This window comes from Mustela nigripes, chromosome 8, assembly GCF_022355385.1.
Source record: "Mustela nigripes isolate SB6536 chromosome 8, MUSNIG.SB6536, whole genome shotgun sequence".
In the NCBI taxonomy this organism is placed as follows: Eukaryota; Metazoa; Chordata; class Mammalia; order Carnivora; family Mustelidae; genus Mustela; species Mustela nigripes.
Window position 1 is genome coordinate 339,383 of NC_081564.1, and position 15,466 is coordinate 354,848.

Sequence of the window (15,466 nt, forward strand, 5' to 3'; positions counted from 1 at the left end):
TGGGCTCGTGTTTGAGAATGCATATATGCAATGTTTTTGGCCCTTCTTTTAGATTTTTTTAGAAGTACAATATAATGCTCAAAACATTATTTTGTCATATGAACAGGAAGATGTGGAGACGCTCCCAGATCTGTAAGCCCGTCAGAAAGTGGTATTGACCTGATGACCTCGTATCTGAAATGCAGGCTCCCCTTCCCCTCACCCAGCATGCAGCGAAGGGGTGTTTGTGTAAGAGCAGACGGGGGGGTCGGAGCTGTGGTCCAGGCTCCTCTGCATTGAGTCTGTGGTGTCCCGTGTGTATTGTTCTTCCTTCCAGGAAAGCAGGACGGTGAGTCGCTGCATTGGTTGAAACTTAGGAATGTCGGAAACCCATTTTGAATTTGCTTGGGCAAAGGGCAGTTTCCTGGATGCATCCTGGGTACGTCCAGGAATCCGAGTGATGTGGGTCCCTGTGGGAGGCTCAGACCTTGCTGCCTTCGGGAACCTCTGGAACCACACCCAGAGGCCCCCGGACCCTCCCGTCCTCCCTCTAGGTGCCATCTTGGTTCTGGACCGCCAGCTGGCTCCCTGACTGGGGTGAGGGGACAGGGAAGGTAGAATGATTTAATTGTGAGAAGTCTCTTTTATCTTTTGACAAGGCAAGAGATTTCATGTAGTGTCTGACCGATCTGTGTGTAGTGATGTTTGTGGGTGAAACTCGGTCGTCATCACTGGTTAAACCTGGGTTTTCGTCTAGCACGCGTTCATCAGACGGAAGCACAGACTCCGACTCCTTGCCACAATTGTTTGGATCAGTTCGTGTAACCTTGCCTTAGATCTTCCATTTTGGAGGATACACTTATGCTTTGAAAACAGCTTTGGAACAGGCGGTGTGCGTGTGCGGCTGCAGCTCTGGTTAGCGTGCTGTCTCCAGCACCCGTTAGGAACGTTGTCAGCTGTGTTTTTAGCATTTACTTCCTTTTGCTATTTTTAAAACAAGACTTTCATGGGATTTCTCATTGGTCTTGTTTAAGTGAAAAGGAAGCACTACTACTTAAATCCCACAGGCTCGATGCCACAGTGAGCAGTCCAGCCGCTTGTCCAATACCGCCCACTAACAGGAGGACAGCGAGGCCTGCTCTCGTCCCAGAGTGACAGTCTCATGGGACGTGGACACAACTCATGCCCCTGCATCTGCAGTCCCTTCTGTCCTGTGTTAGCCGTGCGTCTGGAAAACACCTTGATCTGGTGGTTAAAGCCATGATGACCAGCCCGCCCTCTTTTCCAGGTACCAGAGCTTCAGATGGAGGAGGAGGCCTGGATGTCCCTGGCAAAGGCGACACCTGTCAGAATGGGCCGACGCCACCGTTCCCAGACTCTTCGTCATCTCTCGGTCCCCCGACAAGCCCAGGGGGTCCCGATGCCTCTCCAGGTGTGGCTGGTTTCCATGACAACCTAAGGAAGTCTCAGGGGACTAGTGCTGAGGGCAGTGTTAGAAAAGAAGCTTTGCAGTCTCTCAGACTCAGTCTTCCTATGCAAGAAACGCAACTGTGTAAGCATCTGTTCCCACCGGGCTCTTCCCTGCTCTCCCCAACCCTCCTCCCGCATCCCTTGTGACTCACCACCCTTCAGAGGCACGTGCCCTGGCCAGCTTACTGCTTGTCCCTCTGTCATCACTGTTTTATCACTGTGGTGGGTTGTGCGTTGAGCAAGTGGCTCCCTCTTAGAGAGAAGGTATACTTCTTTGTGGTCGGCACTGGGGATGCTGCTCCAGGTCTGGGTTTAAACAACTATGCGGCACATCTTTTGTTACGTTGGTGGCAAGCAAGCAGTTAGGAGGGAGATAAACTTTGACAGCTTTCTTTACTGAATTATTTAATCAGCACGGGGACCCAGGGGTGAACAGTCACGAATTGCAGCCCATGAGCCCCGGAAGCCTCCCCGCCTTTTCCCTGCACGTTTATCATACACAGACACACACGATCTTACATAATGGGATGATGCCACACATGGTGTTTTTACCTCTCACGCCCCTCCCCGGCCTGCAAGTCACATTCTCCCATGATCTTTATACCCCTGCAGACGGCCAGGTTTCAGTCACTGTGTTTTGAGAAGGGATTAGGTTGTCATAGCCTGTATTTCCTGGTCAGTCTTACCACGTGGAGTTTGCCCCCACGCTGTTGGGTGCAACTGCAGATTCATTCTGGGAAGGCTGGTCGGGAGCCCCTGGCGTGCCCGGGTGGCCTCTGCGCCTGTGCGGTCACCCGTCATGACCGATGCTGCGGAGAGCACCTGGCGCCCGTGTCCAGCGGTGTTGGCGCTTTGATTTCTGTGGGCTGCGTCCCAGAAGCAGAACTGTTGGTTGGAAGCAGTGGTATCTTTTTATCTGTCGTGCGCAGTCCCGTCGCCACGCCACTGACGACCCTGAGAGGCATGGGCTCCCCCTGGCACGTGCTGTTTTTGGTTTTGCCAGCCTGTTGGCTGTGCCACGATGCTTCTGTGGCCCCTCAGTTTGGAGCTCACACTTCCCTGATCGTTTGGGCGTCTTCTGCCTCTTCGCCGTTGGTCATTCTTTTCTGTGAATTGATTTGTTTGGCCCATTTTTCTTTTGGATTGTTTGCCCTTTTCTTCACAGGCATTATTTTACGAGGGCCACAATGTGTTTTTAAAATTTCTGTAAACCTAGGGGCGCCTGGCTGGCTCAGTTGGTAGAGTGTGCGACTCTTGATCTCGGGTTTGTGACTTCGAGCCCTACACTGGGTGTATAGGTTACTTTAAAAAAATAAAATAGCTTTTTAACTGTCAACGTTGAAGTTCAGAGCTGTCATTAGAAAACTCTGGATTCTTGATTTGTAAGGATCTGTGAACCCTAAGCCCAGGTGCCCACATGCTGGCATCCCGCGGCCACCAGCTGCCCCTCCTGGCGAGTGTTTACCCAGCCCTGACTCTGCTCAGTTGGGCTCCCCGCGTGAGTCCATAGACTCCTAGGTTTTTGCCATGTGGACCCCTTTGTTCTGTGAGAACTACTAGACCTTTTCAGTGATAAACACGCACATTAGTAATGACTTGGTGAGCGCTTAGTGAAGTCCTTAGCAATTGCTCAGGTTTTAGAGGTTATTATTATTTAAGATTTTTATTTATTTTGGGTGGGGGGGTGTGCTTGCAAGTTTGGGGAGGGACGGGGGTAGAGAGAGAGAGAGAGACTCTCCAGAGCAGACTCCTGGCTGAGCGTGGAGTCTGACCTGGAGCTTGACCTCACCACACTGAGATTGGGACCTGAGTTGAAACCAGAGCGAGATGCTTAACTGAGCCACCCAGGGGCCCCTGAGGTTTTAAGGGTTTTTTTAAAAGATTTTATTTATTTATTTGACAGAGTTCACAAGTAGGCAGAGCAGCATGCTGGGGGCGGGGGAGAGAAGCAGGCTTCCCGCTGAGCAGAGAGCCCGATGCGGGGCTCCGTCCCAGGACCCTGAGATCATGACCTGAGCTGAGGACAGAGGCCCAACCCACTGAGCCACCCAGGCGCCTCGGTTTTAGGGATTTTTTTTAAAACAACAGCTGCGGGGGACGCCTGGGTGGCTCAATTGGTTGGGCGGCTGCCTTCGGCTCAGGTCATGATCCCGGCGTCCTGGGATCGAGTCCCACATCGGGCTCCTTGCTCAGCGGGGAGCCTGCTTCTCCCTATGCCTCTGCCTGCCATTCTGTCTGCCTGTGCTCGCTATCTCCCCCCTTCTCTCTCTCTGATAAATAAATAAAATCTTTAAAAAAAAACAACAAAAAAAAAAAACAGCTGCGGGCACCCGGGTGGCTCAGTGGGTTAAAGCCTTTGCCTTCAGCTCAGGTCATGATCTCAGGGTCCTGGGATCGAGCCCCGAGTCGGGCTCTCTGCTCTGCAGAGAGCCTGGTCCTTCTCTCTCTCTCTCTGCCTGCTTGGGATCTCTGTCACTGCCCATGGCAGTGCTAGGTGCAGGGATGTTGAGTGTGAAAAATGCCTATGGCTTTCGCACCTTTTGCTCACTCCTCAGCTCTTTTATTACCCAAAACGAAAGATTTGGGTTCTGAGATATTCTTAATTCTGTTTTTAGGGTTTTTGTTTTTTGCTTTTTTTTCCTTTAAGATCTTACTTATTTGAGAGAGAGAGCATGAGAGAGGTGAGGGTCTCAGGGAGCAGCAGACTCCGTGCAGAGCAGGGAGCCTCATACGGGACTCGATCCTGGAACTCCTGGATAATGACCTGAGCTGAAGATAGTCGCTTAACCAACTGAGCCACCTAGGTGCCCTTGTAAATTCTTTTTTTGGCCAAAAAGTTGTCATTTCCCCTTCTGCGCTTGAGCCTGGCCCGTGGACTGGAATCGCCTCTATTAGGAAACCAAGGTAACCAGTCCCAGGCCTCTCAGGGACGCCTGCTTGGCCTTCACTTTGAGTTGAGTCCTGAGTGGGACACTGAACAGTTTGTTTCCTTAGGAAGTAATGTCTGAGCACTGCTTGTGTGAGTACCTCCGATTTTGCAGAACTTGACTGTAACATGACTCGCCACAGGAATTTAAATGATTTGTGGGTCAGATTGTGTCTGCAGATGTGACTGTGTGGAGAAGGCATGTTTGGGGTCCCTTGACCACTGGCTCAGATTATCCCTCAGTACAGTTCTGTGGACACGACTGTCCACGTGCTCCTAGGCAATGTCCCGAGCATGGTTGGAGCTGTGTGCAGGCTGAGGGTCCCTGGGCCTTGGAACGCTCGGCCCCGGCTCTGGCTTGAGATTTAGTTCTTCTTTGGCTGCAAGTCATGGGGGAGCCGGGTCCGTTTTCCGGCTGAGTGCCTGTGGGGAGCGGCGGGCTGGTGGCGTGCGCACGGACCCCATGCTTTGCCAGTGGGTTTGGCCACGGCGGTCCGGGGCTCACGGTTGTCTCTTCATCAGGCAACAGCTCTTTCAACCTAAAAGGCGAGGCATTGTTTGAAGCAAAATCATAGTTAATTGGTAATTGAACGCAGAAGAGCCAAGCTGCTGTTCTGCTTTGTGCTCTGTGCCCTAGTGCTTTATGAGTTTTTAAATGGTCATTTCCTGGGGCGCCTGGGTGGCTCAGTGGGTTAAAGCCTTTGCCTTTGGCTCAGGTTTTGGTCCCAGGGTCCTGGGTTCGAGCCCCGCATCGGGCTCTCTGCTCAGCGGGGAGCCTGCTTCCCCCTCTTTCTCTCTCTCTGCCTCTCTGCCTACTTAAGATCTCTGTCTGTCAAATACATAAATAAAACCTTTAAAAAAAATAAAAATAAATGGTCATTTCCTCACTGCAGGTTCAACAGAGGCTTCCCTGCCCCTGGAGAAGGAGGAGCAGGTCCGACTTCAGGCTCGGAAGCGGCTGGAAGAACAGCTCAAACAGTACAGGGTGAAACGCCAGCAGGAAAGAGTGAGTCCCCCTGTCTCCAGCGAGCTGATGGGCAGCTGTGTGTGCGGAAAACGGAAATTCGCCACGGTTTCTAGGACCTGTCAGTGGTATCTCTGTGCTGGGATGGCTGCTTGTGCTTCTCTGGCAAGACCCTTCCTCTCTGCATTTCCCACCCTTTGGGGCTCCTGCCTTCCCTTGGATCACGCATATTTGATTCCTGTGTCTGCCATTTGAAAAGCAGAGATTGCAAGCACTTGGGTGTGATTTTTCTCCCTGCTTGGAAGGAGCAGTCAGTGCTAGGTTTCTGCTGTTTATTTCATGTGTGGTGTCTGCTGACTGGTGGTCTGGCCAGTGTTAGAGTCTGTGTTGTGTCATGTGGATTTGATGACTAGGTGCTAAAATCAGTTCTGTTCAGGTAATGAAACTTCTGTTGGTGTGCTAATGAAAACAGTCTTTTGTTATTTTATTTTATTTTTTATTTTTTAATTTCTAATTTTAATTTTATATTTTAAAGATTTTATTTGTTTATTTGACAGATGACAAGTAGGCAGAGAGAGGGGGAAGCAGGCTCCCCGCTGAGCAGAGAGCCTGATGGGGGGCTCGATCCCAGGACCTTGAGATCATGACCTGAGCCAAAGGCACAGGCTCAACCCACTGAGCCACCCCTGTGCCCCAAAAGCAGTCTTTTAAAATCATATCAAGTGACTCTAGGCAAATGGGTTTGGGTGTTCGTTTCATACTTTGTTTAGCTTTTCTGTACTTGAGAATTTCCAATTAAAGGGATTCAAAGTTAAAATATTTAAACATGCTTTCAATGAGTGATTCAGTGGTCGCATGACCCCGCCAGGCTCTTTGTGTTCCCAGGAGGGGGCTGTGACTTTATGGGTGTCATTGCTCCAAAGCCAATGTGAGGGAGCTAAAGGAGCCGCCACCGGGCTCTTCTGCCTGGTCAGGGGCTTTCAGGGTTGGTCTGGCCGGCCCAGCAGAAGTCCCAGGGATAGTGGCGAGTGATCATTTTGTACCTGGCCTTGTGTCCGGTTCCCTGTGGAAGAGGAGCCTGAGGCTCAGACGGGTGAGGAGCTCGTCAGCGGTCGCGCAGTGCTGAAGGGAGAGTTGGCGTGAGGACAGGTGTCTGGGGGCCAGGCCTGTGTGCGCTGTCGCCAGGCGCCTGTCCTCACTGTGCCTCCCAGAGGCCTGCCTGGCTCGTCCAGCGTTGGGCAATTAATGTTTCAGGAGTTCAATGTAAGCTTCCAAATGTGAAATTTAGCGTCATTTTCCATCTTTAAAAATAATATAATACACACCCGTAACTAATAGTTGAAATGGAAGGTATTTCCTTCAGTAAATAAGATCTTCAGTGGAAGATAGTTTCCTCAGTAAGATAACGTCTCCTCAAGTGATGCAAACAGGCGTTGCGTGTGTCACATGCTGTCCTGACCGACGGTCAGTCCCTGCGTGCTCAGCATCTCCTGCCCTGAAGAAGGCAGGCAGGAGGCGAGATGCTGGTGTGAGGACCACCGCCTGGCCTGCCCCAGGGCGCCTCCGGGCAGGGCCAGCGGAGGCGGAGTGCAGCGTGCAGGGGCGCTGTCCTGGGCGCAGAGCACAGTCTCCCTCCTTTAGTTCTCCTCTGCCCTGTGAGGAGGGGCCGTCCCTGGCGCTCGGGGCAGACCGGCGGGCGGCGGGGGCGTCTGAGCCGGAGTCTGAGCCCGCCGCCCGCAGGCCGGCCGCGCTGCGCTCCCCGCTGCTGTGCTCTCGGGCGGCGCGCGACCAGTCAGCGCCCCTGCCGGCAGCAGACGAGTGCGGGACGGCCGAGGGAGGTTTTCCCAGGGACAGGCGAGTTCAGAATGGGAGAATCTGCCAGAACTCATTGTGGTGGTGCGTCCATGTGAAGGGGCTTAGGACCATCCCAACAGGCGCTGAAAAGGTAGTTGTCCGATAAAAGTCAAAATATGCAAAACAAGTACAAACTACTAAACTAGGAGCAGAAGGGTATTTCTTTTTTTTTTTTTTTTTAAGATTTTATTTATTTGACAGAGAGAGAGAAATCACAAGCAGGCAGAGAGGCAGGCAGAGAGAGAGAGGAGGAAGCAGGCTCCCCGCTGAGCAGAGACGTGGGGCTCGATCCCAGGACCCTGAGATCATGACCTGAGCCGAAGGCAGAGGCTTTAACCCACTGAGCCACCCAGGCGCCCCCAGAAGGGGGAATTTCTTTAGGAATATTTCCCTTACCTGGGAACGTAGCTTAGACCCCATACTCACATGCCACAGACGGTAAGAGTTCTGTGTTGTTGACAGCCTTTGGGAACATCATTACACCTTGGCAGGGTTGGGTCTTCATGCCGCCTGCGCCCCTCACCGTGTCCTGAGCACAGTCACCTCACAGCAGCGTGTGTGCCAGCATTTGATTAGAACCTCCCCTGATCAACATTTTGGTTGTTTCTTAGTTTTTGTAATTTTTATTTTAATTTTATTTTATTTATTAATTTTTTTAAAAGGGCTTTTATTTATTTATTTATTTGACAGAGATCACAGGCAGGCAGAGAGAGGGGTGGGGGGAAGCAGGCTCCCCGCCGAGCAGAGAGCCCGATGCAGGGCTCGATCCCAGGACCCCGGGATCATGACCTGAGCCAAAGGCAGAGGCTTTAACCCACTGAGTCCCCCAGGCGCCCATGTTTGTATTTTTTAAACAGATTTTATCTATGAGAGACAGAGAGTGCATGCAGGAGTGGGAATGCAGGCCACAGGGAGAGGGAGAAGCAGACTCCCCGCGGAGCAGGGAGCCCGATGCAGGACTTCATCCCGGGACCACCCCCCCTCCCCCCCGTCATGACCCATGCTGAAGGTGGACACTTAATTCACTGAGCTACCCAGGCGTCGCTGATTGTTTCTAAATTTTTGAAATTGCAAACAGTGCTGCAGTGAATGTTTTGTGCCTTGGTGTACTTTTGTGGACAAAGCCTTAAATGTCAGATTATTGGGTAAAGGTTTTATGTGTTTGTTAGCTTGATGCTCTGCAGTCTGGATGGCCGGACTGGTTGATACTCCAGCCGGCAGCAGTGGGACTGCTAGTGTGGTGTGCTTGTGAGCACTGAAGGAACAAAAATTGGATTTCGTTCTCTGACAGGTGACAACAAGTGTCTCCTAGCAGTTTGTGCTTTTTATGTGTTCGTGGTTTTTGTCTTTTTTTTTTTTTTGAAGATTTATTCATCTATTTTAGTGGGGAGGAGAGAGGGAGAGAGAGACTCTGGCAGCGTCCCCGCCAAGCCCGCAGCCTGAAGCGGCGCTGGACCCCACGACCCTGAGATCACAATCTGAGCCGAAACCACAAGCTGGACGCTCAGCTGACGGACCCGTCCAGACGCCCTGTGTTTGTGTGTCTGTCAGTCTTTGCTTATTTTTCTGTTGGTTCTCTTTTTGTTAACGTAGGTGCTATAGACAGGAAATTGCCCCTTTCTCATCTTTATTGCAATTTTTTTTCCCTGTTTGACAGTATCTTCTAACTATTTCCCTGGCATATTTTTCATTGCACATCCGTTTTAAACATTTGTAGTCAAGATTTTCTATCTTTGCTGTTACTTCTTTCAGGGCTTATGTCATATTTCAAAAGGATCTTCCCATTGGAGGAATATAAGTTAGCTTACCAGTGTTTTCTTCTTATTAGAAAAGTATGAGGTAGTATAAAAATATTTTTATTATTTATTTATTTAATATTTTATTTATTTATTTGACAGGGAGAGCGAGAGACCAGCAGGGGGAGCAGTAGAAGGAGAGGGAGAAGCAGGCTCCCCACCAAGCAGGGAGCCCGATGTGGGGCTCGATCCCACAGCCCTGGGATCATGACCCGAGCCGAAGGCAGGCACTTAACCATCTGAGCCACCCAAGTGCTCCTAAAAAGTACCTTTAAATGTGTTTCTTTAACATGCGTTGGATGCGGTCGAGAGGCGGGGACTCACCCCTGCGCGGGCTGCGGCGTGGCTCTCACGTTGCTCGTTCCCTCAGCAGTTCCCGTGCCTCCTTGTTGTGCGGCTCCCCGACCATTGGCAAACCCCGCTGTACGTGGATGGATTTCTGGGCTGCATTCGGTGCCATCCGCCTGTCTTGCACTTTTCAGTTCTCAGTGGATCTGATTACTGTGGCTTTACAGTCTGTGTTAGTATCGGGACTGGCCAGCATATCCATTGCCCTGCACCCTGACCCTTTTCCAGCTCTCTTTGTTCATTTATTCTTCCCGTCACATCCCAGTATCATTTTGAGATGTTTCCCTTTCCCCACCTGGTCCCCTTGCCTGTCGTGATTGCACAGACTTGGTGGCATAAGCATCGGATTGGCTGTTTCTCTGTAAGAGAAAGTCATTTTGAAAAGGCATCTGGAGGTGGCGCCTGGGGTGGCTCATTCAGTTGAGTGTCCAAGTCCTGGTTTCAGCTCAGGTTGGGATCTCCGGATGGTGAGATCAAGCCCCACATCAGGCTCCACAGTGCAGAGTCAGCTGAAGATTCTCTCTCTCTTCCTCTCCCGCTACACTCTCTGCCCCTCCTCTTGCTCACGCATGCTCTGTCTCTCTTAAATAAAATCTTTACAAAATAGCAACAAGGAACAATGTCTGCTATCAACCTCCGTCTCCTTTCAAGGCCCTCTGGGAAGTTGTAGTTGACATAATAAATATAAGAAAAAGAAGTGGGAGGGGCACCTGGGTGGCTCAGTGGGTTAAGCCGCTGCCTTTGGCTCAGGTCATGATCTCAGGGTCCTGGGATCGATTCCCGCAACCGGCTCTCTGCTCAGCGGGGAGCCTGTAAAAAATCTTTAAAAAAAAAAAAAAGAAAGAAAAAGAAGTGGGAGATACAAATACTGAAAAAGAGGAAAAAATGTTACTATTTGTAGGCAATGCCTTGGAAAACTAGAGGATCAGCTGAAAAAATTAGAGTTTATTAAACTATTCTAAAATTATTAAATTAATGATTCAGAAAATTGTCAGTTTAAGACACAAATATGAAAAATTAATAGTTATGCTAACATGACTAGTTATAAAATTAGTGGGAAAAGATAATAGTTTTAACAATAAAATAATAAAGTATTTAAGAATTAAGTTAAAATGGCGATAGGAGTGGTTTAGAATTGGGGCGCCTGGGTAGCTCATTCAGTTAAGTGTCTGCCTTCGCCTCGGGTCATGATCTCGGGGTCCTGGGGTTGAGCCCCACATCGGGCTCCCTGCTCAGCGGGGAGTCCGCTTCTCCCTCTGCCTCTGCCTGCTGCCCCCCGCTGCTGGTGCTCCTTCTGTCTCTGACAAATAAATACATAAAATCTCTAAAAAAAAATAGTTTAGAATTTAGATGAATCCTACATCTCTTCCTTTGTTGAGAAATGTGCAAGCTGGTATGAATAAATGGGAGCAGCTTGTTATCCCTAAGTAATTATAAAGCTAAGGTGGTTGTCACTCAGCAGGGTTGGCTTTTTTAAAGATTTTATTTAGTTATTTGAGAGTTGGCAAGAGAGAGCATGAGCTGGAATGGGGCAGAGGCAGAGGGAGAAGCAGGCTCCCCACTGAGCAGGGAGCCCGATGCAGGACTCGATCCCAGGACCCTGAGATCATGACCTGCACTGAAGGCAGATGCTTAATGACTGAGCCCCCCATACATCCCAGCAGGACTTTTCCTAACTTGAACATTTTCGGGGTGCCTGGTGGCTCAGTTGGTTGAGCATCTGACTCTTGATCTCAGCTCAAGTCATGATCTCAGGGTCATGAGTTTGAGCCCTGTTTGGGCTCCACACAGGGCATGAATCTTAATTAAAAAATAATAATAACTTGAGGGATGCCTGGGTGGTTCAGTAGGTCAGTTGTCTCCTTTCCGCTCAGGTCGTGATCCCAAGGCCCTGGGATCGAGTCCCACATTGGGCTCCCTGCTTGGCGGGGAGCCTGCTTCTCCCTGGGCCTGCCGCTCCCCTGCTTTCGTGCGCTTGCTTGCTCTCCCTCCCTCTTCCTCTGTCTATCTGACAACTGAATAAGCAAAATCTTTAAAAAATAGTAATAACAACTTGAACATTGCAGGTCTGTTGAGAAAAGTGAGTGCAGGAGGACTTTAGGACAGTCTCCTAATAGCAGGGTCATGGGGAGGGACTTGGTCTGGCAGAAATTTTAAGACGATGCCAAGTCACAGTTAGGAGAGGTGTGTGCCGGGACCTGTGACTGGGTGCGGAGCTGGTGTGCTGAGGGTTTGCACAGGGAGCGTGCTTGGTGCAGCCTTTCTGGCCGGCAGAATTTGAACACGGCTCGTCGCTTTTCAACATCGTCTCTATACTTTTCTTTCTCAGTCCAGTCAGCCTGCGGCTAGAACGAGACTGTCTAGCACACTCGACCCGGAACTCATGCTGAACCCAGAGGCCTTGCCCCGGGCCAGTGCTGTGGCCCTGACGAAGGAGTATTCCTTCCTGCGCACCAGTGTCCCTCGAGGCCCAAAGGTGGGCAGCTTAGGGCTCCTGACACATCCTAAGGGGAAGAAAAGTTCCAAGTCAAGCAAAATTCGGTCTCTGGCTGATTACAAAACTGAAGACGCAGGTACCGGGAGTTCTGGCGGAGACGTGCCTGCTGCAGACTGTGCCAGGGGCTCTCTGAAGCAGAACCGCAGCAGTGTGACATCCGTGGTGTCCGAGGTTAGTTTGTGTCCTGAGGCTGAGGACCACCTGGAGAACGCGTCCCTGACGGGTGACAACACGTCTGAGGCCGACGGGAATGAGAGCGACACCTCCTCCCACAGCAGCGTCTCTACCCGCGGTACGTGCGGGCTTCTGGTGACCACCGTGGGCGCTCGAGAAGACTCCTATGTGGTCAATGGCCAAGAGATGGCCGCTGGTGCGCTGGGCCAGTTCCCCTCCATCACGGATGTCCTCCAGGCCGCAGCCACCGAGCACCAAGACCGGGGACAGGAGGTCAATGGGGAGACGCGGAGTCGGACAGACAGCATCTCCAGCAGGTGGGTGCCGCCGGCAGACCGCCCCTCCGCTGCCGGAGCTGCCGGACAGTGCGGTTCTGCCCTCCTGGCTACGTGCCTCATCGTCCCCAGTTCACGTCCACACAGCTCTGTTGCCTTGTAAGAGACGGAGTAGGTCAGTAGCGTTTCTGTTGTTAAGATACGGTGTCTTCCAGCGTTTGTGCAGACGCGTCTCCGAGACTGCCCTGTGCCTCCCCAGCTGCCATTTCAGTGGGGTGTTCCGGCTCCGTGGGGGTGTGTGTTGGTAGCATCTGGAAGGGCACCAGTGCTTCCCTCAGATCTTGTGACTTACTGAAAAAAACCTGGGGGGAAGAGGAGTGGTGTGAGGCGCCCTGCGATGTCAGGCGCCTGATGCTCTGTGCCCTCGTCCCGCAGCGTGTCCCTGGAGAGCTCTGCCACCGAGACCCACGACGCCATGCTGCAGGCCCTTAAAGACAAGATGAGGCTCGAAGGGCAGCTGGAGGCGCTGTCTGCAGAGGCCAGTCAGGTAACAGGCGCGCTCGGCGGGCCGGTGTGCCACGGCTCTGGGAGGGGTGTGTGACGCCCGGCGGTTGTGTGCGGTTGTGCACACGTCTCGAAGCGGCACCCAGGGCTTCTGTGTCCTCCCGCTTTGTCTGCGTGCTTTGTCAGCCTCAGCGAGAAGTGCCCTGGTTTCCTCTCTGGCTGCGTGCCTCAGTTTCCCCGGATCTCTGTCCGAGCCCTGACCTCACAGTCCTGTGGCGGATTTCACTTCCCTGGCATCGTGAAATTGTTGTCTTCGTCCCTTTAATTCTCTTTGCTATGGCTTCTGCTTTTTTGCTGCTTTTTTGTGAATCTTGCTGTTTTCTCTTTGTTTCCATCCCTTAATTTTCAGCTGTCCCGCGGACAGTGAGTCTGTGCAGTAGCGTCCAGCCCTCTCGGTTCGGGCTGGAGAGCAGGGGCACACGCGGGCTCAGAGGTGGTGGCGTGCCGCGTGTGTGCTCGAGGATGGGGCGCAGGTGAGGCTCTGCCAGATGCGCCTCTCAGGCCTGATGTGGTGTTTGCGTGACGTGGGCCTGGGACACAGACTGACCCTCCGTACGGAGACCTGTGTCGATGGGGGAGGTGCTCGCTGGGGATGAAGGTGAATTTTGGCGGCCCGTGACTGGCAGTCCTTCCCTCTTTGCAGTATCCCCTCACGGATGCACTGTGCTGCGTCCGCACGTTCAAGCCCGCGAATGATGTCGGCACCTTTGTTTGCTTTTACTGTGCTGTGCCTTCGCTTCCTCCCGGGACACTGATTTGCTCTTCAGTTGTGTGAATCGTGACGGGTGTGATCCCTTGTGGCTTTTCTGTAAAAATCCAAATTCTTCCTGCAAACTCTCCCTGTTTTGCTCAGATAACTCGATTTTCTTGGGTATTTATTCTTCTGTTTCTTGAATTTGATATTTGTCTTCCCGATGTTGGTTTCTTCTCGTGTGTGTTGATGTGCATTTGTGTGCCCATCTTTGCATTTTGGAATTCCTGTCCACACCCTGATAGACTCATTTGCCGGCAGGCAGGAGATGCCAGTGGCAGATGAGGCCTCTGCCCTTCCGTTGTTGTCTCTTGGACATTCTCTGCTGCGCTGGGGCCTAAGGCTTGTCCAGGCCCCACCTTCCCTCTTAACTCTTGCTTTATCCTACGCACAGTGTCCCTGTGGTTCCTCCTGTGCTTTGTGCCCCGCGGCCCTAGCTAGAGCCCCTCGGAGCCCTTCTTGTGTAGCGGGAGGCGGTCTTTACCCGCAGGCGTGTTGCACTTGGTGTCGTGGGTTCCCTCAGCACTCCGGGTCGTCTTTCTTCGTGTGTATGCGTGTGCACGCCAGTGCACTTGTTTTCTGAACAATTGTGTTTTCCAACATCCTTGTGGACGAGCAGGTGCCTGCGTAGTCGGGGCACTCCTGTGCAGAAAGTGAGCAGACTGTGTGGTTGCCCCTCCCGCCCCTTCGGCCTGTTTGGAGAACCTGCGTTCTTTGGGGGAGAGCCATCATGGGAGAGCAGCTGAAAGCTTAGGAATCACGGCCTTTCCCCTCTGTGTCTCGCTCGTTCATCCTGGCGGCCCTCTTACTGCACAGGGTGGAACTGGCTCGTTTTTTGAGAGTCCGTTTCCAGCTGGGGGTCTTTGCAGGCACTTAAAGAGAAGGCAGAGCTGCAGGCGCAGCTCGCCGCGCTGAGCACGAGGCTGCAGGCACAGGTGGAGCACAGCCACAGCAGCCAGCAGCGGCAGGACTCGCTCAGCTCGGAGGTGGACACCTTGAAGCAGTCTTGCTGGGACCTGGAGCGAGCAATGACCGACCTGCAGAACTTGCTGGAAGCCAAGAATGCCAGCCTGGCGTCGTCCAACAGTGACCTGCAGGTGGCGGAGGAGCAGTACCAGAGACTCACGGCCAAAGTGGAGGAGATGCAGAGACACATCCTCAGTAAGGACAGCACAGGTGAGCGCGCTCCCGGCCCGGCCCGCGGCGGTTCCGCTCCTTAACCCTCTCAGAGGCTTCCCACAGACTGTGGTCTGACTGCGGGCGGGTTCGGCTCCTCTGCTCTGGGGACTGACCTGTTCCACTATACTCTGAGAGGTGTTGTAGTCCTGCTGATTTATGTACAGGCTGTACACTTCTCTAAAGTAAGTACTGTTTTTGGTTGAGTGCACGGAATTCGGCATATTTTTGCACATGCAGCAAAGGGGACCTTTTAAGTCTGGCTTGCAAGGCCTGCCCTGACCAGAGCCCGCTGGGCAACAGAGCTGGCCGGCAGGCACTCCCACGCGCGGAGCCGAGGGCATGGCTGCTGCGGCTGGACCGGGGCTGCCTTTCCAAAACGCCCCCACTCTGATCTCTGAAATGCATCTGGCCCCAGGGATGTCTGATAAGGGATCGTGGATCCTCTTAAACTCTCATTTTTGTTTGTTTTTTAAGTTCTGGGAGTAGTCTTTCTAATGGTGAGTGTTTTCTTAAATGTTGGGTATAATTTTAATTTTCGAGTGTTTGACCAGTTTTGTTTGTAGTGTGCTTTGGGTTATTGTGCTTCCCGTCTCCTGCTTTCCTCCCCTCCCGCTCTTGTCAGTGTTAGGAGTTGGCCATATCAGCACACCATTGGGTTTTAGTGGAATTAGCAGCACGATGCCATTCTG

General features: G+C 52.1%; 1 protein-coding gene across 2 annotated transcripts in view; it reads left to right on the forward strand.

The window, feature by feature from the left end:
* The window catches only part of GOLGA3 (golgin A3), a 43,576-nt gene that overhangs the window by 5,804 nt on the left and 22,306 nt on the right, over positions 1-15,466 (forward strand). The window contains exons 3-7 of one of the 2 annotated variants that reach the window (XM_059408124.1): positions 1,268-1,531; positions 5,269-5,381; positions 11,667-12,325; positions 12,719-12,830; positions 14,468-14,774. In XM_059408124.1, coding sequence (XP_059264107.1) covers positions 1,268-1,531; positions 5,269-5,381; positions 11,667-12,325; positions 12,719-12,830; positions 14,468-14,774 — 1,455 coding nt within the window. The remainder of the gene's footprint in view (positions 1-1,267; positions 1,532-5,268; positions 5,382-11,666; positions 12,326-12,718; positions 12,831-14,467; positions 14,775-15,466) is intronic. The other variant, XM_059408125.1, reaches the window with a different exon arrangement.